The sequence below is a fragment of the Astyanax mexicanus genome, chromosome 11 (assembly GCF_023375975.1).
Source record: "Astyanax mexicanus isolate ESR-SI-001 chromosome 11, AstMex3_surface, whole genome shotgun sequence".
Classification (NCBI taxonomy): domain Eukaryota; kingdom Metazoa; phylum Chordata; class Actinopteri; order Characiformes; family Acestrorhamphidae; genus Astyanax; species Astyanax mexicanus.
Genome location: NC_064418.1, coordinates 5,883,047 through 5,905,921, shown reverse-complemented (window position 1 = coordinate 5,905,921; position 22,875 = coordinate 5,883,047). Strand labels below are relative to the sequence as shown.

At 38.6% G+C, this 22,875-nt stretch overlaps 1 protein-coding gene across 8 annotated transcripts; it reads left to right on the top strand.

Annotated features, from left to right (window-relative positions):
* Positions 1-2,083: 2,083 nt before the first annotated feature.
* Positions 2,084-22,862, top strand: ddx3xa (DEAD-box helicase 3 X-linked a). Of its 8 annotated transcripts, none has more exons than XM_049485161.1 (21): positions 2,084-2,464; positions 5,435-5,486; positions 6,019-6,066; positions 6,688-6,744; positions 7,158-7,244; positions 7,341-7,412; positions 11,911-12,087; positions 12,450-12,585; positions 12,714-12,830; positions 12,952-13,051; positions 13,149-13,284; positions 13,430-13,527; positions 13,629-13,727; positions 13,832-13,992; positions 14,102-14,246; positions 15,288-15,432; positions 17,853-18,034; positions 18,123-18,240; positions 19,151-19,304; positions 19,396-19,520; positions 19,941-22,862. In XM_049485161.1, exons 1-21 carry the CDS (start codon positions 2,420-2,422, stop codon positions 20,030-20,032), a joined length of 2,346 nt encoding a protein of 781 aa, XP_049341118.1. In that variant the 5' UTR covers positions 2,084-2,419; the 3' UTR covers positions 20,033-22,862. The 8 variants fall into 8 exon arrangements, with proteins under 8 accessions (XP_049341118.1, XP_049341117.1, XP_049341120.1 ...); XM_049485160.1 differs by having other exon boundaries at positions 6,685-6,744; XM_049485163.1 differs by lacking the exon at positions 7,158-7,244 and having other exon boundaries at positions 2,085-2,464.
* The last annotated feature ends 13 nt before the right edge of the window (positions 22,863-22,875 follow it).

The window sequence follows — 22,875 nt, the reverse complement described above, 5'->3', positions numbered from 1 at the left end:
GGACTGTGTGTCTCTCCGCTCTTGCTCCAGACTCTGCTCCCTTTATTTCCAAATAAAATGCAACATTTACTGATGATCAGTGATTGTTTGGAGAGACATGTCATCTGCTAGTGTTGATCCACTGTATTATATTAAGTCGAAAGTCAGTGCAGTGTTTTACAGCACTTCATGCTTTCCTCTGCTTCCAGCAGGACTTGGCACACTGCCCACACTGCCAAAAGTACCAATAAAAAGTATTTTCTGTTAAAGATGTCATTCCGCCTCAGATTTTTACTAAAAGCTGATGAACACTCCCTAGTGTAATGCTGCCTACGCAGACAGGATTTTGAGACAGGAAGCCACTGTAAAACAACTGTAATCTGGCCTTCCATTTTTTTTTGGGTGAAATTCTAACTGTGAATGAAAACACAGTTAAACCTTGGCAGCACCAGAATGTACGGTTTCCTTTTGAATCAGATACAGAGACCTTCATAACATCACGTCATTCAAGTGAGACTGTGTCGGTTGCAAGGCATTTTTTATAATGACAGAAATCACAGTTTTCACATTTTATGGACACAAAAGGAATAGTTTTTGTGCAGATATTATGTTTCTGTTTCTAATCAAATTATTATTTAAATTAAGAATCTTAACTTCAAGTTAAGATTATATATATTTTTAAATGTAGAGTGATCTGACGTTCAAGTTAAAGTATATGAAAATGCAAACATTTGTTTTATTGTAACTTTAAAAATATCTCTAAAGTCTTAAAGTCTTAATATATATATATATATATATATATATATATATATATATATATATATATATATATATATATATATATATTCTCAGTGGGCTGGGATGGCATTGAAACAGTGTAGTGTAGTGTAAAGACTGGACAGTAGAGGGCACTGCTGGATTATGATTTACCAAATTCATCTGTTTTCATTTTTTCAACCTGTGTTTGGTCTCTCTATGCAAAACCCATTAGATTTAAAAATATATTTTTTCTTTATAGTCTGGATCACTTTATAGGGAAAAAAATAAAAAGATTAAATGAGAAGGTACTGTATATAATTATTTTTGTATTATTTAATACATATTTATACACTATAAGAACATGGTACAAGCTATAAGAATATAAAACAAACAATACATGCTCATTTTACTTAAACATATACCAATAAATAACAAAATCAGAGAAACTGGTTCAGAAAATGAAGTGGTCTCTTATTTTTTTGTCCAGAGCTGTATATCCTTCAGGAATCTTGTTATTAATCTAAGTGTGGATATGATGAAATATCACTGTTAGTAATCATAATAAGTACAGCAGCTCCTCGTGCTGTGTGTGTATAGGGATTGTGTTTAAAATATATATAAAGTTGTATATTATTAAACTGTATTTAAAGCTGAAGTCTGTAAGTTTTGGGATTTGGGGGATTTAGTGCCCTCTCTGGTGAGAATGCGTAATTGCACCGAGCATGCGGAAGAATCATTTTAAACTGAGTGGGTGTGATGCTGTCTCCTTTCAGAGTGAATGAATCCGATTCCAGGTTATGTTCAGTCAGAAAATGCTGAGGGAAGTGTCTTCAGAAGATGTAAGAGAGTTACAGTTTTATATATGGATGTTAGTTTTGTCAGTGTAAATGAACAAGCTACTGAGCTCTGGGTTTCCCCTTCTGAAGTCTCCATTGCTCCACCAGCCGCTCGCGTTCAGTAAAACTGAGCCGGATCCTCTTTTAGAGGCTGAACATGTGACGTAAGACGTAAAGATGAGTGGAGTGACTGTGCCAGAAGAACTCAAAAACCGCAAAAAGCGACCCAACACCACCGTTTTTAGAATGAATATATTAGGCTTAGCAGGGATGGTCGTTCCAACACACTGGTACATTTAAACACAATATTTTGTCCCTTCTACACTCAGAAATGCTTCTGCTTTTAGTTTAGAAACAAAATAATATGTACTGCCACTTTAATTAGTATTTCTGTTTACACAGCTCTCACACAGCTCTGTTGCTGGGTAGAGTTCCTCTCGCGATATTTCTATATATCCGTGTGCTGCTGCAGCAGCCAATGAAATCTCGCGGTGCTTGTGTTCCGAGAACAGAACGTCGCGAGGCGCCGCTGGTGGACAAACGAGCCGGTTACAGTTAAAAACCTGCCGCGCCGATAAACTTCGGGCTCGGGTTTTATTATTATAACCGTCGTTATTATTGATAACCGAGGCTGTACGTAATAAATTCGTATTAGAGGAATTGAGTAAAGGCGCTGGGCTCGGTTTTTGCGCATTCGTTGTGGAATAAACGAAGAGAAGAGGACGAGTGACGTCGTTTCTAAAGGAGACTTGGCTGTAATCCCTGCGCTATCTTTAGGTTAGCTGACCTGCTAACAAAGAAAGTCTTGTGTCAGAAGGAGAAATCCCCACTCATTTTCTTTAGTTATGAGTCATGTGGTCGTCGACAGCTCACACGGTCTAGATCAGCAGGTAAGCGGGGTCATGAACGTCGTGTAGCGGCTGTAGATTATTCAGTTACTCGCTAATTTTGCACTTTATTTCAGCAGGATTCTCTATCGGCTGTCTGCAGCCTTGTCGGTGTTCTGTCAAATTGTGCTACTCTGTCAAAACGTGCGACCATAACATAGTGAAGTTAGCTATATAACCTAACCATTTAACGTTAGGTAAATCTGCCTAAAAACAAAACAAACAGTAACGTTAGGTAGTTAGCTAGTTAACCTACTTAGCTATGATATTTCAACATCAGCATCGTGTCAGATTCTCCCAGCTATAGTTGTAGTTATAGCTATATAAAAGGTGTTTATTGTTTAATGACTGACTGCACCATCTATGTTAGCTAACCTACTGCACTGTTCTAGATTGTATCATAGTTTTATAGCTACCCTTTATAGCTATATGTGCATATATCAACTCATATCCAACCATTCCTGTGTATTCGTTCCTTGATGGTAGCTGTTATCTATTTAGTTAGCTAAATACTAACCTAACTATCTAGTTTAATTGTGTTTTTTAACGCTCTATGGCATGATATTATTACACCACCCCATCCCATACCTTATTTTTGATGTATGTTATGATATTTCTGTTTGTTTATATTCTTACAATATTCTTACGTTCTTTTAACATTAACCACGTAGATCACGTTTGTAAGGGACAACAATATAAAGCAGGGGTGGTTAATATAAAAAAAATTCCAAATAGTGGTGCTATTTTGTTTCCTTCCTAAATATACTGTTCATGCAATAGAGGGTTAAGCTACTAGTTGCTTTAATTTCCTTCGGGATCAATAAAGTATCTTATCTATGTATGTGTCTTATCTGTTTATCTAGCTAAAACAATTTTCATTAGATAAGCTAACCTATTTGGATAACATAATTCATCACTAGCTTGATAACCTAACTATTAAATATTTTAGTTTGAATTGCCATTTGTTTTAACGCAAATCAAGCCAATGCTAGTTGACAACAGGCAGAATTACACAAACTGTAAAATTAATTCAAATAAAAGTGAAATATCACACAACATAAATAAATATGGGTGTGCGCATGCGTAGAGCTGCTAAGTAGCTCATATCAATAGATAGCACGACTCGACAAAACACCGGGAGGCAGTGTCATGTTTCTTGTGCAGATGGTTTAGATAGGCTAGCGTTAGTTAACTAAATTTAATTCTGACAATTAACATAAGCCTTGTGTAGTTTATCTAACCTGTCGTTAGCTAGATAAGCGTATTTAACCTAGATATCTGCTCAGAAAATCGAGCTAACCTGGTTTCTTTAGCCAGGAGTTGCTGAATGCTGGGTTGCTGGGTTAACTTTGTTGTGAGCTGGAAGATGTGTTTTTGTCTCTGCAGTCACTGCAGTATTTCGTTAGTAAGCTGTCATAACAGATCTGTGGTGATCAGGGTTAGAGAGGAGCTGGAATAGGATCAGTGCGACAGGCAGCTACTGAGTTCACCCCCTCCCCCAACAACATCTTGTCACCACCACTACCACTACCACCACCACCGTTCGTCGGACATTTTGTTCGCCTGATTATTATTACACTGTGCAACCTGCAAGGAATTAAGGCATATTTAATGATTTTATGATCTATCCGTGCATATTTAATCTGATGTTGAATGCAGTGTTTCTAGCTAATCGTTTACAGTGTTATTCACTCAGCACCAGTCAGATCACAAGCAGTGCACAGTGTATGCCCAACAGTATGGCAGGCCGTTTCAGCATAAAATCACTAGGGCTGGATAATCCAGGTCCAGAAGTGAAAATCCACCCCAGGATTTTGTTTCAATTACCTGGACACGAGACCAGACTTCAGCAGGGCGCGCGGGCAGTTGGAACAAAATATGGAAACCCTGAAATGGATATTTACTTACTGGACCTGGATTATCCAGCTGTAAAAAATCACACAAGCAATACTAGTCAAGTCAGCTTTTACTATAGTTAATATAAACTCAAATAATACTATGTAATTAGATCAATGTAATTGACTTTTTGAGTTTCTTTTTTCTTTTTTTTTCTTTTCTTTTTATGTATTTGCTAGTTATGTCAGTAGTTATGTAGTTTGTCTTCAGATCCATAAAGCTGCTCAGACTAGTCACATTACCAAGATGACACATCCCTAATGCAATTAATGCATTAATGACTAGTCATATAGTCATATGTAACCACATCTTTTACCAGTAAAATAATGACCATGTTGTATTGCTTACTGCTGTAGCCTCTAAAAATATTATCACCAGTCAAAATATGAATTGTAGATATAGCTGATATCTGAAAGGAGAGTTTCTGCTAGTAAAAATATTTTTAAAAGTAGTGTATTTTGTGTTTACAAGAAGACAATTTGAAACAGTGGTGTAATTGTAGCCTAAAACGTTCTTCTGTGCAACGCACTTCCAATGCACGATATTTGATTTTTTATCTATTACTGCTGCAACATCCATCAGAAACAAAACCTCAAATTGTCTGTAATCAGAAACATTTGTCTGTTTAGTAAACAACAGTATCTTGCCAAAAGATACAAAAAGCCTATCGAAATACTAAATTGCAGAATACGTAGTGTGTGCAATTAACTGCAAACATTAGAAATCATACAAAATACATAAAAGCCTCACATTACCTTTCAAAACAAATGCAAAATTGGTTTTCAAGAAAAAAAACAAAACAATGTTAGTGTGTCAGATTTGTGTAATATGCAATATGACAGACCCCTAGTTCCAACAACCTGTGTTGCATCATTTGTTGACAAAAAGGCTAGCAGTCACATGTGATTCAGGCAGGTTTTGGTGTCGGTGAGGGTCATGCTTTTGCCTAAGGTTAATGATGGCGTGTGATTCTTTTATATATGCAAACAGCAGAGAAGCCTTACACCTAAATTATAGGTGATTTAATATGTTTTCAAATATTTGTAGTAATTCTTTCTTTTGTTTTTCCCTTTTTAGCTTTGTGTTCTAGACTTGAACTCTGCTGACGTGCAGGGTGGAGGCACCGGCAGTAAGTTTCTTATTTCACGGAAATATCTCAGCTTTCATATCATCTTTGTCACACAAATACCTTTACTATATATTCATTTTGTTTAGTTTTGTTGTGTTCTTGTTGTTTAAAGTTCTGTGGTGTATGGACCAACAGAAATGCTACAAAATGAATTGTTTTACTTGGATTTAAGTTAAAGTTGCAATTTTAGAGACACAATGTATATACATGGCAGTGACTGCATTGTTACTGCAGGACATACTTGTTATATAAAGCAATTTTAATTACAAGTACATATCATTATAAGTACAACTTTTAGCTGTTTGATACAAAAGGAAAGTCAAACTTTACATTATTAAAATAGTTTTGTTCTATTCTAATTTAATTCTGGTGGAAAATCATGCATGCATGCATATATTTCAGGGTCAGTTCTTGTGTTTAGTCTGTGTAGTAATGTAGTTATAATAAATGGGTTAGCATTCACACACAAGCTGATTTCCAGTGCAGTGATGTTAACTGACAAATAATTTACATGTTCTTTTTTTTTTCTCAGAGCGTTACATTCCTCCTCACTTGAGAAACAAAGATATTGCTAAAAATGGTAAGTGTTGTAATTGAGGTTGAATCAACAGCCATTTCTTCCTGTTTTACAATATTTTTAAATGTTAAAATGTTTCTTTTTTTCTTGCATCAAATTGTTAACTCCTGCTGTGTAGATTGCTGCATAGGCATTTTAGTAGCATGACCATCCAGTATTCTGCAGATAACCTATTCATCTATTCATCATATCAATCATTAAAATATTTTGTCCATTATAAGTAAAAATTAGTGTTGACTTCTGCGGTTTGAGGTGCACTGCATTGGTGTAATATGATGAAAGTATTCATGACCAAAGACACCTCATTCGATATCTGTACCAGTCATTTTCATATCTGGTCATGTACATGTGTATATATAGTATTTATTTTATTTTTGTATCATAGTCTTTTGATTTATTTAAGAAATTAAAATTAATCAGCATGGGTTTGCTTAATGTTTTTGAGGTTAATGTGAGCTGAAAGCTGCATACATATACATTTTATTTTGTGATGCTGGTTTTAAATAGGTTTATAAAAAAAATGACTCATATTCTTGGCTATTGCTCTAACATCATTGTAAAGGCTTGTATTGGTCCCTGCATTATTTTTCTTACGTTGACTGCATTTTCATTTTTTCACAGCAGGAAATGCTTATTCCGCTGGTAGACAGAGCGGTTATTCAATGCCACCAGTTCTGAGCTGTAAGTTTGTTTTGTCAGCTTTTGCTGAGGGTGCTCTGCATTCCTAAATGCATGAAAGTTTAATTATATACCAAGAGCCAATATTTAGGGGCAAAAAAGAAGCTCAAAAAATCTCACTGTGCAGTCAGAGATCTTAACACTTTGAACAGATCAAAGTAAATGTCTATTTTTCCACAGTTCACTGTTTTGTTGGAGAAGTAGCCAAGCCTCTGTGTGCTTTGTGCGTTTGCTCTCCCCATAATTAGCCAGCAGTTCTGGTTGTTTGCATTCGTCTCCGTTTTCTCTCATTTTTCCACCAGTCGAGTCTATGCATGTGCAGACAGGGTAGCCACAGTACACACACACAGTTCACCACTTGCTGCCATCTTTTTACAAGGCAGGTACCTTTTTACAATGTGAAACTGTTCCACAAGTTTCTCCTAAGCAGTATCCTCAAAGTTGGCATCCTGAAAGAACCCCCAGAAATAATTATCAGCCTGGATGGGATGACTTTAGGACTGGTAATTATTAGATTACCCCACAATCCTCCTGTTTTTCTCTTGAGTGTGAAGTTAAGGGGTTGTCACTTATCCTAAGTGCCCTATGCCTCTGCTCAGGTTACCCAAGATACCCTTCCCAGGAGCTTTCCTTCTATCACACCTACAGTGGTGGCTGGCCAGAGAGATGTGGTATACCTCCATGTATCTGCATGGGACTTGTGCAGCCAACCCTTTAGAGCTGTCTCTCAATGCTGTTCTCAGTGTTCTGCCACATCATTATGTCTAGATTCTTGTGAAAGAGAAGATGGCACACTAATTTATGCTCTAATATTGTTTGAAAGCTTGCTTTTGCTGCATGCCTTACTCTGTTACTCCATTTATTGCTACTAAGTTTATGTGGATGTACTGACATTTCGCATTTGCAGATATGACCGTATGCTCACTTTGAACTGAATTTAAAAAATACGTTCTTTAAAAAAAAAAAAGTTTTTTAATTCCAATTGGATCATTTTCAACCATTGTTCAGTTTTTTGGTGATTTATTTACTGTAAGCTTGAGATGCTTAATCATCTGGGGTTGATGAATGTGGCAGAGTGGCAAATGTAGTGTTTCTCAATGTTTTTATTAATATCTTTGCAAACATACTGCACAGTAATTTTGCCTGTTGCTTTTACTTTTACGGTTTTACTGGTGGATTCAGGTTTCCGTCAACTTTCTCCTTTTTTCTGTAATTGGGGGTGCACTGTAATCATGCAAACTGACCAGTTATCATTCAGGAAATCACTAAGGTCTTCCTTCATTGTATAATTGTGTAATGGCTTTAAATGAGTCTTCCAAGGAAACTTGTTGAGGCAAAGAATCAGGACTTGAGCTGATCTTTCAATAATAATGCAGAAATAGGAAATGTCTTAAGATTTGTGATAGAAACTTTGAGAAACATTTTTGAATTTGATATATACAGGCTCAACCTAAATTACTCAACCCAAGAGGAATAAATAATTTTTATCAAAGATGGAAATAGAATCTAACTAGAATATAACTACATTGCCATAGTTTTCTATATTGATTGACGCTGGTTTGCACCCATGGTGAGTATTCAAATTGCCATAAAATTTCAACCTCAGGAGCAAACAACTGCTATTTTAAGATCAGCACTGCAGACCAACTCTGACCCACTGATATACAGCCAGCGCTTCAGCTTGGGTTTTGTATCCCTTTAAACCCTGAAGCCCTGCAAGTGAGCCTGTACTTTAGTACCTTACCCTTAAATGACAAATTACATTAGTTTCATATCAGCTTGTAAATATCATGTAAAAATCATAGTGGGTGCAGAGCAATGCAAAGAGAATACTGAGTAGGCATTTCAAAATGTATTGATCTTTTTCACACTAATCCTATTTGCAGTGTGTGTACAAATATTTTTAAATATACAGCTTTGGACCACTTTAGTTTCTGAACCAGTTTCTCTGATTTTGCTATTTATAGTTATATGTAAAATAAATATTGTTATTTTATTCAATAAACTACAGACATTTCTCCCAAATTCCAAATAAAAATATTATCATTTAGAGCATTTATTTGCAGAAAATGAGAAATGGCTCCCAATATTTTAAGAGTTCAGAAATCAATATTGGGTGTAATAACCCTGTTTTTTAATCACAGGTTTCATGCATCCTGGCATGTTCTCCTCCACCAGTCTTACACACTGCTTTTGGATAACTTTATGCCACTCCTGTTTCAAACATTCAAGCAGTTCAGTTTGGTTTGATGGCTTGTGATCATCCATATTCCTCTTGATTATATTCCAGAGGTTTTTAATTTGGTAAAATCAAAGAAACTCATCATTTTGGTCTCTAATTATTTTACAGAGCTATATATATAAAAAGGAAAAAAACAATTGAGAATCTGTCCACCCCGTGTGTTTTGAATTGATTGCATTGCATTGCATATTGAACCAGGATTGAGATTATAGATACACAGTATATTTTCTCTTACCTGGATAGAAGTTTTTTTTACCATATTTAGTTTTTTTGTTGCATTTTCAAGCTACATTGGTGGAAATGTGTTTAGGTGGATTTATGGAGATATGCTGTGTGCTTTGACAGTTTTTTTTTCCTGGTCTGGAAAAGTTCAGTTTGTAGCTAAGCTTGCCAGTGCTCCACATGCCTTTTTAGCATTTTCCATATGTCTGGAGTGAGGGCAGTCTTTGTCTGCTTGTTGGCACTTGAATGTTGAACCTGATGTGGAGACTTTTATGGCGCTGCTGGTCTAGGCTCTAGCTAATACCTGTGTGTGTCACTTGCAGCCTGTCCTGCGCTCACTGACAGTAGTGTGGCCACCAATGGGAATGAGGACGCAGCCAGTGTGCTCAGCTGGGCTGACCGCTGTGGTAAATGTTAGAGCAGCTGGCAGAGGCATGGCATGCCCTTTCATGGTTGTTTTTTGGCCAGCAGATTGTCACCAGGTGGGAGCTGAAACTTTTCAGGATTGTTCCATTGCTTGGTGGGTTGGGCTGGGCACTGAAGCGCAGTTCACAAAATGTGCAGACTGTACTACTTTGGTACTACCAAACAATTTTGTACATTGTAGCATATGTTGTTATTTACTATAGTTTTTATTAGCCATAATTATATTTTTCTTAGTTTTGGAATTGTATTATTTAAAGGGAAACCATTGTAATTTGAGTTAAAGCTTATTCATTTCATGCATACATGCATTGACACACTTAAAATTACTGGTAGAAAATGGCATTAGTTTTAGTACTCGTGAACTGCAGTTAATGTCTTTTGACCTTAACTAAGGCAGTGTCGTTTAATTTAAGTTAGTTTAGTAATTTGATTAAATATGATTGCTTGTCAATTAATGTAGAATATGATTTAAAATAATGTGCTCATTATAATTATTAATAATTCGTCCATCTCTGCATTCTGGCATTGTTTACTAAAATGTGTCAATTTGCATAACATGCACAGACTCATCAAAAAGATGCCGGCACCCACTGAAAATGTGCTACATCTCAAACTGCACACTCCCACACTAAATACTGTATTAAAAATGGTGCACCCCCATTAGAATTACGATGAATTACGATAGTGGATACAGTGTAGAAGTGCACAGGCATCCCAGAGTGCTTTGTCAAGATGCAACATAAAACATGTTTATGCTTGACCTGCTGTGAGAGTTGCAGTAGTCCACATGCCTATAATGGCACAACACTGCTGGGTCATGCACACAATTTTTGTGGACGAATTTTTCTTCTGGTACATTTTAAATTAGGCTGGGCAATATGTTAAAATCATTTTATTACAATATTTAAACATTTTTACATTACATGTAATTTATTCTGAAACATGAACACAGTCAAAACGTGTCAGTAGTAAAGGATCCTTAAAAATCAATATACAAGTATGTTTCCATACTTGCATACAGTGTTCTTTAAACAGTGATATAGTTGGTATGTTTAAAGTACATTGTTGTTACGAATAAGAATTTATCACAATATGATAAAATATCATATTGCCCAGCTCTAGTGCAAATCAGATTTTGTTTTTTGTTTTTTAAAGCACCGTTGCCCTCCTTGCGACTGCGAAAACATTATCATGCTCTCATACATTTATGCTCACATAATGCATGTATCTTCATTGCCTACAAACCTCTTGGCAATAAGCAAATATATTAATATTAAGGTTTTTTTTTAATATTACAGCACTTTTTCAATAATTGCCAAATTAGGTGTTACAAAAAAGAATATTCGATTATTTTTGTTAAATATAAGATTTAGCTCTAGTTAAATGCTTCCTTAACCTCTTTCATAGGACCCCCTGTCCTGCACATGTTGGTGATTTACTGCTCTGTTTAATATAGGAAGTACTTGTATAGGCTTGGTACTTGTTTGGTTAGCTGGATCAGGTGTGTTGGCAGTAGGGTAAACACTAGCATATACAGGACAGGGTGTCCTGTAGGACCTGGGCTGGGAACCGCTGCATTATTTAATGAGCATTGTATACTATTGTAAGTATGGTTTATTGATTTTGGAAACAATAGCCATAAGCAAAGATTCATAGTTCTTCTTTTTCTTGGTGACATATTTAAACGGCTGAAGAATTTGCTGCTTGACAAGTTTGGCAGACTTGTTATGTTAATCTGGCATCTGTTTGGCTTTTTGTGACGGTGAGAAGCTATAGTGAAGGTAAAGATAAAAGGCTCTGGCAAGACTTTCCAAAACTGTAATAGCTTCAAAGTGTCTGAAACTGCTAACTTGTGAGAACTTGTGTAAAAGGGCACCTGTGTTTGTGTACAGTGTAGTTCTTTCTCTTCGGGTGAATGTAGACTATAAGGAGATGACTGAGATTCTGGCATGGCAAAGCTGGTGTGTTATCTGACTTCATGAATGTTTGAATAGCAAGGGTGTCATTTCTGGTTGTAGTAAAGGCATTCACAGAACCAGGCCTGTCTTTTGAGCCATGGATTAACCTGTTTATCTAGTTCACCTTTTTTGAACACCATTATGCTGAAGCAAGACTAGTTCGCCTTCACTTGCTTTCTGACAAGTACTGCTCGCTCAACCAGAAGAAGTGAGACCAGTTGTGTTGGCTTGGCTTTTGGCTACCCTCCCTTCAATGTATGCCATTTTATCCACTTTGTCCAAAGTGCTTTCTCTCACTGACACTTATTTCCTCTCTGAAAGACTCTCCTGGCTGGGATGCTGCACGTAGCAATGGCTTTGTTAATGGATACCATGACACTCGCATGAATGGAGGTGCAAACTTTGGACGTGGTCCTCCTCGCAATGACCGAGGTGGCCGTGGAAGCTTCAGAGGCAACAGAGGCAGTGCGACCTTCACCCAGCCTATACACAACACAAGTAAGCACTGATGGGTCTTTTTTAGTTTGGTACAATAAATTGGCTTACAATATAATGTGTGAACTATGAACACATGACTGTAATTTTACCAAGCCTGGTGTGTGTGCTAGACAGGTTTGTTGGTTATCAGAGATAAACTAATTTTTTAATACTACTACAAACATAAAAAAAATAACCCTATGAAAATCATAATCATGATAATGATTTAAGGTCAAATTGCCCAACACTACCAAGATGATTGATTGATTGCTCTTTAAAACTGTAATCACATTATTAAGTTGTTATATTGTCATTTTGTCAGTGCCACAGCAACAATGAATTGGACCTAGTGCTTTTAATCATTAATCATTTTCTTTTTATAGCCTTCGTAGGCTTTGAGAACAAAGATGTGGGATGGAATGCAGCTATAAACAGAGATGCTTACTCCAGCTTTGGAGCACGTTCTGACAGAGGAAAGCCTGCCTTCTTTAATGACCGGGGTACAGGATCACGAGGAAGGTAACAGGAAAATGCTGAGAAATAAAAAAAAAAATGTTAAGCATACTTTTGTTTAAACTGAAGAAAGGTATTCTCATAAAAATGGTTGCTCAAAAGCGCTTAGCTTATTTGAGCTTTTCTTCACTCAGGTATGAGCGTGGGGGTTTCGGTGGTGGTGCAGGAATGGTAAACACTCGGTGGGTAGAAGAGTCCAGGGATGAGGAGGACTGGTCAAAGCCTACCCCACCCAATGAGCGTGTGGAACAGTACGTACCTCAGCCTCCTGCTAATCATGCCTCCTGAAAGGGTCCATCTGCCACTTTATCTAAGCTCTTATATTCTCTCTCTCTCTCTTTCTCTCTCGCTCTGTCACTCTTGTCACTGCAGTGAGCTGTTTTCTGCAAGCAACACGGGAATTAACTTTGAGAAGTATGATGACATTCCTGTGGAGGCCACCGGAAACAATTGTCCTGGCCCTATTGAGAATGTAAGTCTGACAGTGATGGTTTGCATCACTTAGCAGATTTCTCATTGAAGCAGACCAGCACAGTAGCTGATTGTGGCTTTGTGGTGTTGCTGTTCAGTTCCATGATGTTGACATGGGGGAGATCATCATGGGCAACATAACTCTGAGCCGCTACACTCGTCCCACTCCCGTGCAGAAGCATGCCATTCCCATAATCAAGGCCAAGAGGGACCTTATGGCCTGTGCTCAAACAGGTAGGCTGTTTGTCAAGTCTGATATATGAGTCTGAAATCAGCCCGCCGTTCCTTTGTGTGAGCAGGAGACCTGACTGCCTGTGGCTGTGGACGTGGCGAGCTGTTTGGCACCATGCTTCATTACTCATGTGCTGTGTTTGCTCAGGCTCTGGGAAGACTGCAGCGTTCCTGCTCCCAGTGCTGAGTCAGATCTACACTGATGGACCTGGAGAAGCCCTGCAGGCTTCTAAAGCTAGTGGTCAGGTACTTACATGCACTATAATAATTTTTCTTAACCGTGTTGTTTGGCTCATAAATTAATTGTCAGTGTTACAATAAAAATCAGAACATCATTTCTTTAACAGGAGAACGGAAAATACGGCCGCCGCAAGCAGTATCCCATCTCTTTGGTCTTGGCTCCAACCAGAGAACTTGCTCTACAGATTTATGATGAAGCCCGGAAGGTATGTCTAACTAGTTCCTGAAGCTTGGCAGCAAATTATGAGATGATTTTTTTTTTCTTTCAGAAAGATGGTATCATTCAAAGTGCTCTGGTGTTCCTCTGTAGTTTGCATACCGCTCTAGAGTCCGCCCGTGTGTGGTGTACGGTGGGGCTGACATTGGCCAGCAGATCCGTGACCTAGAGAGAGGCTGTCATCTGCTGGTGGCCACACCTGGACGTCTGGTAGACATGATGGAGCGTGGCAAGATTGGCCTGGACTACTGCAAGTGAGTGCTGGAAATACAATAATAATAATAATAAAGTTTGATTTAATGCATTTCAGTTCTCTTGTAAGCAATTAGTAAAGTTTCAGCCAATTTATTTTCTTTTCCCCAGTTACCTGGTTCTGGATGAGGCTGACAGAATGCTGGACATGGGCTTCGAGCCACAGATCAGACGTATAGTGGAGCAGGACACCATGCCTCCCAAAGGCGCACGTCAGACTATGATGTTCAGCGCTACATTTCCCAAGGAAATCCAGGTATGCAAAATTGTATACATTTCCACATGCCGCAACTAATTATTTGGATTGATTATTCATTGATTATTCTTGCCATGCCCTTCATCTCATGTTCCAGTGCATGTTTTACCTCACCTGCTTAACTCTGCACCAGTGAATGTCACTTTGTTGTGCAGTCTCTTTCTTTAAAATAAATTCCCTATTCATATTAAATCATATCACCCCACCCCACTGATTTTTTACTTTGATATTTGGAAGAAGCATTGACTATTACGTCGGCTCATTGTTGCAGCCATAGAGCATTTTCTTGCAGTACTTTTTAATGGAGATGTCTCTGATCAGATCATGTGCGTTCACTATAGACTCTGCGGCACCTGTGCATTGAGAATGCCCATGAGTCCCTCAGGTCACCCAAGTTTCTGCTGTGGGTGGGTGTGTGTTTGTAGCTGCATGTGACGTCTCAATGTTTATGGGGTGGTCGGTTAGCACAGAGAATAATCCAGCAAGCTAGCTATCAAGCCATCTGCTACTTTCATCCACGCTTCATTTTCCTTCAAACTGTTGACACAGCATTTCTTCTTTACAAAGTGGAATATGCAAAAAAAAAACGTACGGCAAACATAATGCAATATATGTGGCTACACCATATTTTCTTCCATTAAAGCTTCCATTTAAACTCTGTAACTTGGCACATTACAATATTTTACTTTTAAAAGCATCAAAACTACACTGAGAGTAAAAATTCTAGTCTAAATCTGGTCTGCCTAAAGGCCCAAAAGCACACCACACTATTGTCACTGTCTCTTCAAAAAATACAGTGAAACAAATGATAAATCATGATCTAATCAGTGTGAAATTGTTGTGTGGCTTTTAGTTTGTTTATTTAAGAAAAGATGCATATTCAAATGGAAAAGATTAATATGGTTATTTAGTATTTGTTTATTTTGTGATAAAAATGCCACCATATTATATCAGGACTCAAAATTCGATTACTCCTGACTCGGGACATCCCTACTTTTTAAAGTTGTATTTATTTGATCTTTTTATGTTTTACTCTCACAGATATTGGCACGTGACTTCCTTGAGGAGTACATTTTCCTGGCCGTGGGCCGCGTGGGATCCACTTCAGAGAACATCACCCAGAAAGTGGTCTGGGTGGAGGAGAGCGACAAGCGCTCGTTTTTGCTGGACCTGCTTAATGCCACAGGTAGAAACACATTTCTCTCCTTGCCAGTAGAAAGTTATTGTAAATGCCTGGTCGGGAGGATGTATGGAGCGAGTAGGGGGATGAAGAGGTATTGGAAGGTTCAATGTTTGTTGCAGAGTTTGGCAAACAGTAATCCTCTGAGTAACATAGCCCATAAAGTCTGTCTCTGTTTGAGGAAGTGGAGGAGTAGATGGAGAGATACTGAAGGATATATTTTTTATGAACATCGTTTTTGCCTGTTCTTGTACTACATCTTGGAAGTTCTTTTGTAGTAACATTTTATTTGGTTTGGTGAAAGATGCATTAAGTTTACTGGGAGATTTGGTTTTATTTAAAGTCATTCCAAGTGAGGTTCAGGAAAATGCAACTGAGACTCCTGAGAGGCCAGGTAAGTGGGCTTTTCAGTCCAACATAACACATCTGCATTCCATCAGCCCCATTTGTTTCAAGTTGTTGTTCCTTTTTGTGCTTTAATATGCTTAGCATTTTTGTTATGATGCTTGTCTGATACACAAGCAAGCATTTACTCTTTAGATCTGTCATTTATTTATTTATATATAATTTTTTCCATTTCGGTTTGTGTATTTTGCCTGAGATGTGCCCCATTTTCAATCCGTTTGGATGTTGCCTCTGGAAACCATGGCTAAGCATGGTAACAGATTTTTCCAGTTGTGGTTCTGAAGTCACATGAAGTGTTCTGTCCACACGAGTCTTTAACTCAAAGAACGTGTCCTTTTTAAAAAGGACAAATGGAAATAAAATGGTCTTGATATGGTGTTTCCATGGTTACCAGCACAACAGCCAGCCTTAAACAGATAGAGATGAATGCAAGTGGCTGCTTTGCTGAGCTCTCATCTGTATCTTGCCATAGCAACTCGGCACTGAGACAAAAATGCATGTTGTGAAGCCCCGCGTCGGTCAGTGTTACCATGCCAACGTTATCTAAGCGAAGGCTGCTGCTATTCCTGCAGAGAGCTGCTGGGAATAAGCTTAGGAGTGAATGGAGTCGTTTGAGAGCGAGGCCTAGTTCACTCCTGACTCACTCACCTCTCATCCTTTTGTCGAGCTTTGCTCTGATGGCCATTAAAGAAAGAACATAAACATGCTGTGACAAACATTGAACCCAGTCTATCTTCCTTAAGGGTTTTTCTTTTTTCCCTATTTGTTTTCAGTTTTTAAAACAATGGCGGCAAGGTTCTTTGTCTCTTCTAGTGATGCAAAGGAATTTTACATAAAGCCCCTGGGAAACCTAAATCTGAGTTTTCTTACCATATGTTATTCTGGCTTCCAGGGCCCACAATGTATGTATGATCTTTGCAACCCCACCAGACAGTTATATCCACTCATTTAAGACCAGCCTTCTATCTCTCGGAGTGGGGAGGCACAAAAATACTTGAAAGTCAAAGTCTAATTAATATTTAAGCTACATAATTTTAAACCACTGACCAATTCTTTCAAAACTCCCAAGAATAGTTTGTAGTGTTTGGCTTTTTTTTTTTTTTGCTACTGCGCTTGTGCAGATCTCCACACAAGGCGGGGCTTCTTCACTTGCAGTGTAAGCAGCAAGCTGATTGGCTCTCCTTATTGAAAAGTTTAGCTGGGTTTAATACTCGAATGGACACTGAGTGCTTGTAATGGTCAACTCAGTCATTTAAGGTAATTTGGTCCCCTCATAAAAGACCATACAGAGTCAAACACATCTGCTTAATTTCACCAGTATCGCTTTCCTCTTCTAGTAAAATTGGTGGTCTTTGATACTTGGTGAATCACAATGCAAACATGGCCCTGCCCTCTCTTCGAGTCTAAGCAACTTTGCATGCTAAGGCTAAATCTTTAAAGCTACGACAGGGGGAGTTTAGTGCCTAGTTGCCGTGGCCGATGGGAGGAAGATCCATACCTGCTGCCATGTTCTGCAGTTTTTGGGCAACTCTCCCAGTTGTAAAAGCCTAAAAAAAGATTTAGCTTCCCAAGGCTGTGTGCAGTACCATTCTAAAATAAACTGAATTTTTACATAAATTTTATATATATTTTTTTATTGAGTGATGGAGGGCTTTTTTCAGTCACGCATGTTCATTAGAATGAGAAGACTACACCCACGCGGTTCTCAGAGAGCTTTGAAGAGTTAATTTTGGCAGTTTTTAGGAGTGTTTCATCTTATTAACTCTGTTTTTTGCTTAATGTGTCACTTAGCACCAGAAATTTGTATTATAAAAAAATCTTTATTTAAAAATCTTTTCCCAGGGGCTTTCATGGTTGTCAAAGGACCCAAAACTGTCAATGCCTTTGCCACACCCCCATGTTTTTAGTTAATATTTTGCAAAAATGTACTGAGCAGCACCCAGCGCACACTCTTATTTTTTGGAGCCTCTTTTTGAACACGTAATGTGGAATGTAGATCTCAGACCTCTTTTTGACTGCAGGCAAGGATTCTCTTACACTGGTGTTCGTGGAGACTAAGAAAGGTGCAGATGCTCTCGAGGACTTTCTTTATCGCGAGGGCTATGCCTGCACCAGTATCCATGGCGACCGTTCTCAGAGGGATCGTGAGGAAGCGCTTCACCAGTTCCGCTCTGGGCGTTGCCCTATTATGGTCGCCACAGCTGTGAGTAACAATTGCAGTTTTTTTTTCTTTAAAAGATTTTTTAGTCTTTTTGGTTCTACTGATGCTACTGATGTTCCTGCTGTAACAGGTGGCAGCCCGTGGGCTTGATATCAGCAATGTGAAGCATGTCATCAACTTTGACTTGCCCAGTGACATTGAAGAATACGTCCATCGTATTGGGCGTACTGGGCGTGTGGGAAACCTTGGTGAGTACAGGGGTCTTTGTTAAAAAAAAACTTAAACAAAAACACATTAAAACATCAATTCACTTACAAGACCTAAGGGTGCAGAAGGAAAAGTAGTTGCTGTTTTTAATTTTATTACTTTTATTACTAATTTTTTTTCCAAATTGCTAAAACACACCTTTTTGTAAACTAGGCTGTTTATCAAAATACCTCATGTATTCTGAAAAATTAGGAAATGCAACCAAAAATTGTTATATCATTATCAAAATCAAACTTTTTAAATTCATAATACTATAATAGTTCAAATTGTAGAACATTTGTCAAGAAAAGATTGTTGAGATGCACAGAAATAGTTACAGATAGAGACACATGCTGCAATAATTTTATTTTTCACCAAACAAGTCAGTGCAAAATATTTACAGATTACAGTCCATGTAAAAAGTGCCATTTTTGATTGCAAAATAAGTGTAGGGCAGAAAATGTGTTCAGAGTGTTGGAGACTTGAGAAGAGGTTATACTCTGTCTGTTTAAATTGTGCTACGCATACCCACATCACTCCTAGGGTGATGTCCGCAGCAGAGGGCGTCTGTGAGCTGATGTACCGGAACCGAGTCACTGCGCTTTCCTCCAAGCGCGCTGGCTGCATCAGCAGCAGCTCGAAAAGAAGCGGTGGCTGACTTCACATGTATCGGAGGAAGCATGTGTTAGTCTTCACCCTCCTGGTGTGTTGGGGCATTACTAGTAATTGGGGGAGTTCTAATGAGTGGGTTGGGTATTTGGCTGGGTAAATTGTGGAGAACAAAAAAAAATGGCGCTATGCATGTCATTTGTTTAGCAATTGGAAAAACCTGTAAAGAGAAATGGTGACACTGTTGTAGTATCTGATGGATTTGCTTAGCATTTCTAAGTTTTAAATTGCTCTCGTTTTCAGGTTTGGCCACTTCTTTCTACAATGATAAGAACAGCAACATCACCAAAGACCTGCTGGACATTTTGGTGGAGGCCAAACAGGAGGTTCCTTCCTGGCTGGAGAGTTTGGCTTTTGAGCACCAGCACAAGAACAGCAACCGTGGACGCTCCAAGAGGTGAATGCATGCTCCTTTCTTTAGATCTGTTCATTCATGGTAAACTTCTTGGAGCTTTGAGTTTTTAAGCTTTTGTTTGATGACTCTTCAGGTTCTCTGGAGGTTTTGGGGCCAGAGATTATCGTCAGATGTCTGGGGGCGGCAATGCCTTTGGCAACCGTGGTGCTCGCAACCCAGGAGGCCATGGAGGAAACCGAGGTTTTGGAGGGAATAAGGGTAAGTTGAGCTCTTGTTTTATTGGCTAAATGGTGGAACTCTTTCAGTATTGGGCCTACTGCACCTGCTGCTTAAAAGAATTCTAAGGTTAGAGAAAACACTGCAGTAGCAGGTAAATTAGCCATTGTTTGGTGTAAAGCATTTGGTAGGGGAGAGAATCTTTTGAGCACCTTATGATTAGATTATGATTCAGAGGTCTTATAAAGCGATTATAAAGAGATTTTTGAGCATCTTCTTGCCTCTTTTGCTTCTATACAGGATTTCTTTTTCCTCATTGCATGACTACTTGGTACTTTTAAAGTAAAGTATCTCTAACAGCTTTTAGCCTGTGACAACTGTAAAAAATCAAAAAGGCAGCAATTAAACAGTCAAGTACAGCCTTTTTTAATATTTTGTCGTCTCTTTTGTCGTCTTTCTCAGGTGGCTTTGGGAATTTTGTGAGCGATGGCTACGGTGGAAGTTACGGCAACTACGGAGGGAACTACACCCAAGTGGACTGGTGGGGCAACTAAGTGTCTCAGCGCAGCGGGTCACCACGCCAAACTAGCTGAACGGAAACCACATGTTAACATAGCCAGACTCTACGCCCTGTGTAGCTTTAAGAACTCGCAGTACATTACACGCTGTGATTCTCTGTCTGCATTCTGAATGGAGCTTAAAGAGAGAGAATGGCATGTGGGCAGAGACAGAGCGTCACTGTCAGACAGGAAACAACGCGGACGCCCAGTTGTGTGTTTTGATCTAGAACCTTGGACTTAGTTTTCAACTGCACTTTTCTTTCTTTGTTTAGAAACAAAACAAAAAAGGACAAAAAACGGAGGATCATTTATATGTTAATGTACTGTGCCTTTAAATTTAGACAGGAGTTTTCTTTCATTTTCACTGAATGAACTAGGCCAAGAGCTCAATTTTTGTTTTGTTGTAAAGGCATATAAACGTTTGTACTTAATCAAACCTTGGCAAACCTTGGATAACGTGACTTAAACGAGTCACGGTTCCATTCGAACCTCAAATTGTCACAGGGGTATCATGTAGCCTACAGTACAGGCCAGAGAACTAACAGCTACTGGAAACCAGCACAGACGTGGTGGATTCAAGCGATGAATCCTCTGTGTGGCAACGTTTTGTTCTAAGGAACAAAGTTCTGACTTCTTTTTTTTTTGTTTAGTTTGTTTTGCTCACTCTATCCTGGATAGGCACCTATTTAGGGATATGGTAGTCTTCAAAAAAGGCCATTCCAGTTGTGATGAGAATTTTCACGACAAAATGGTAGAAACACTCTGTGTTACTGACACTGTAGTTTAAAGATATATACAGTGCTGGAACTTGTTACTCCACTGCTTTTAATTGACTTGACAGTGTTATGGCAGCTAGTAAGTATCACATGCTAGCCACTGTGGAAGTGGGCGTTTTTGTTGTTTTTTCTTGAAACATTTTGAAGGGAAAGAACAGAAGATTCTTTATGAAAAAAAAAAATACTAAACCTTTTGGTGAAATGTTTCTTCACAAAAAACAAAAACATGCCTGCCATTTTGAAGGCAAAGTTCAAACGGCTTCAAACGGACCATAGTACCAAAGCGGCCTTGCCTCTCGTCATGGCCACTTTGGTCGTATACGCATGCTAGTGTTTTGTTTTTTGGTCAAGGGCAGAGGACAAAATCTGTCACAGGCTTTACTTTATTACGTTTTCTCTTTTCAAGCTGCGTTGGAGGCATGGCTCCTTTTTTCCTAGGCAGAAGCGTTAGGAGATGGCTGCGAGTTCATTTTGAGGCATTGGCAGATATGCGCAGGGTTTTCTGAGTTAGGCCTGGTGAGTGTGCACGGCTGCGGTCAGGATCACTGTGCGGTGGCCAAAAAAACCCAGGTTTTCCCTCCTTGTGGTACATTTTTAATGCTGTCGTCTCCTGGAGTTCATCTGCTCTGAGGTAAACTTACCGCTGGCCGTAGAGCCGGCTCTCTGCTTCCTTTTCAAAAAAGACTGAGGGAGCTTCAGAGAAGAAGAAGAGTACAAGGAGGAGGGGAAAAGGCATTTAACTTAAGTGCAATAGATTTTTCTTCTCAAGCGTGTTGTGCCTTGACATTTTTTAAACCGATGAATTCAAGCGTATGCATTGACAGTATTGAGAACTTAAAGATGAATGGTGCTATTTCAGTTAGGTCTAGGCCCATGTATGTTGTGCCCATCAAGTTTTACAAAGTTGTTTTATTGCACATCTAGAGTTTTATATCAATGTCTTGAGTGCGTGTCCTCAAGCTTCCAAATATTGTGAATGGAGAGATGGAAACGCAGCTTGTTTACAAAATGGGAAGGGATCTCAATATTTACCAGGATTTATTTGGGACCAGGGGGATCAGCAGTGGGGGAATTTAGCTATTTGCACACAGATTTCTAGATTCTACTTTTGCTGCTAGTTTTGTGTAATTTATTAAGCATTTTTTGAGAAATATTTATTTTTATAAGCCTCAAAGTGATTCTTTGAAAGTTTCAAGAAACTTGACCAAAAGACAGTACAAAAACACTGGCACTTGAATGTTGAATGTCACCTGTATGCGTGAAATTTCTATACTCTGGGGTAGTGTGAGCTTTTAATGTTTCAGACATATTGGACTCAGTCAGTATCCACAGCTGTTGAAGGCCTATAGGCCATATTTCTGTACTAAATTTCTAATTGGCTTTCGAAATTGGAAATTGGGGGGGGAGAAACATGCCAAGGTTTGGAACAAAGTGTTCAAATGACCTAATCACTTCTTAAATGTATCATTGCAAAAAAAGTGTCCAGTTTCTCCAAATGTGCATTTTTTCTTTGTTTCCTTTAAAATTGGAATTTGTTCTGTTTGATTTTTATTTCAGTGAATGTCTGGCACATGGCAATCTTCAACATGTGGTTCTTCTCTATTGTTGCATTTGCATATACAGCACTTCTGGGTTTCTGAGGAGAAGCTAGCAAGCGCTACAGCTAGCAATAAGTCTTACTGTGGCTTTGCGGGCTTAAATTCACGGCCTGCGGAGGTGGAACGAAAGCGTATCGCTTGCTGGCTTTCCTGAGAACAACCGGGAGCGCCTTAGATTTAGTATTTGCTTTATGTAGTAGTGTATGTAGAAGCTATGCACTGCATGAGAAGACTCAGCTGTGCATTTATTGTATGATTTTACCAAAATAAAAGTTTGAAATGCTAATTCCTTACAAAACCAAGCATGTTTTCTAAAACAATCAATGTAGCAAAAAGGGGGGGTGGGGGTCTTGTAGCAGCTGTTAATAGTGTGGCTAAAAGTTATTGGCATTGTTTGGAATTCAATTGGTTCAAGTTTGTTTACAACATATAAATTGGTTTCTTTCCTGAGATCATTGTCCCC

Coding starts and splice junctions, on each gene's coding strand:
- ddx3xa (XM_049485160.1), top strand. CDS start 2,420: ATGAGTCATGTGGTCGTCGACAGCTCACACGGTCTAGATCAGCAG. Junction 5,487..6,018: donor GCAGGGTGGAGGCACCGGCA/GTAAGTTTCTTA, acceptor TTTTTTTCTCAG/AGCGTTACATTCCTCCTCAC. Junction 13,285..13,429: donor TATGGCCTGTGCTCAAACAG/GTAGGCTGTTTG, acceptor GTGTTTGCTCAG/GCTCTGGGAAGACTGCAGCG.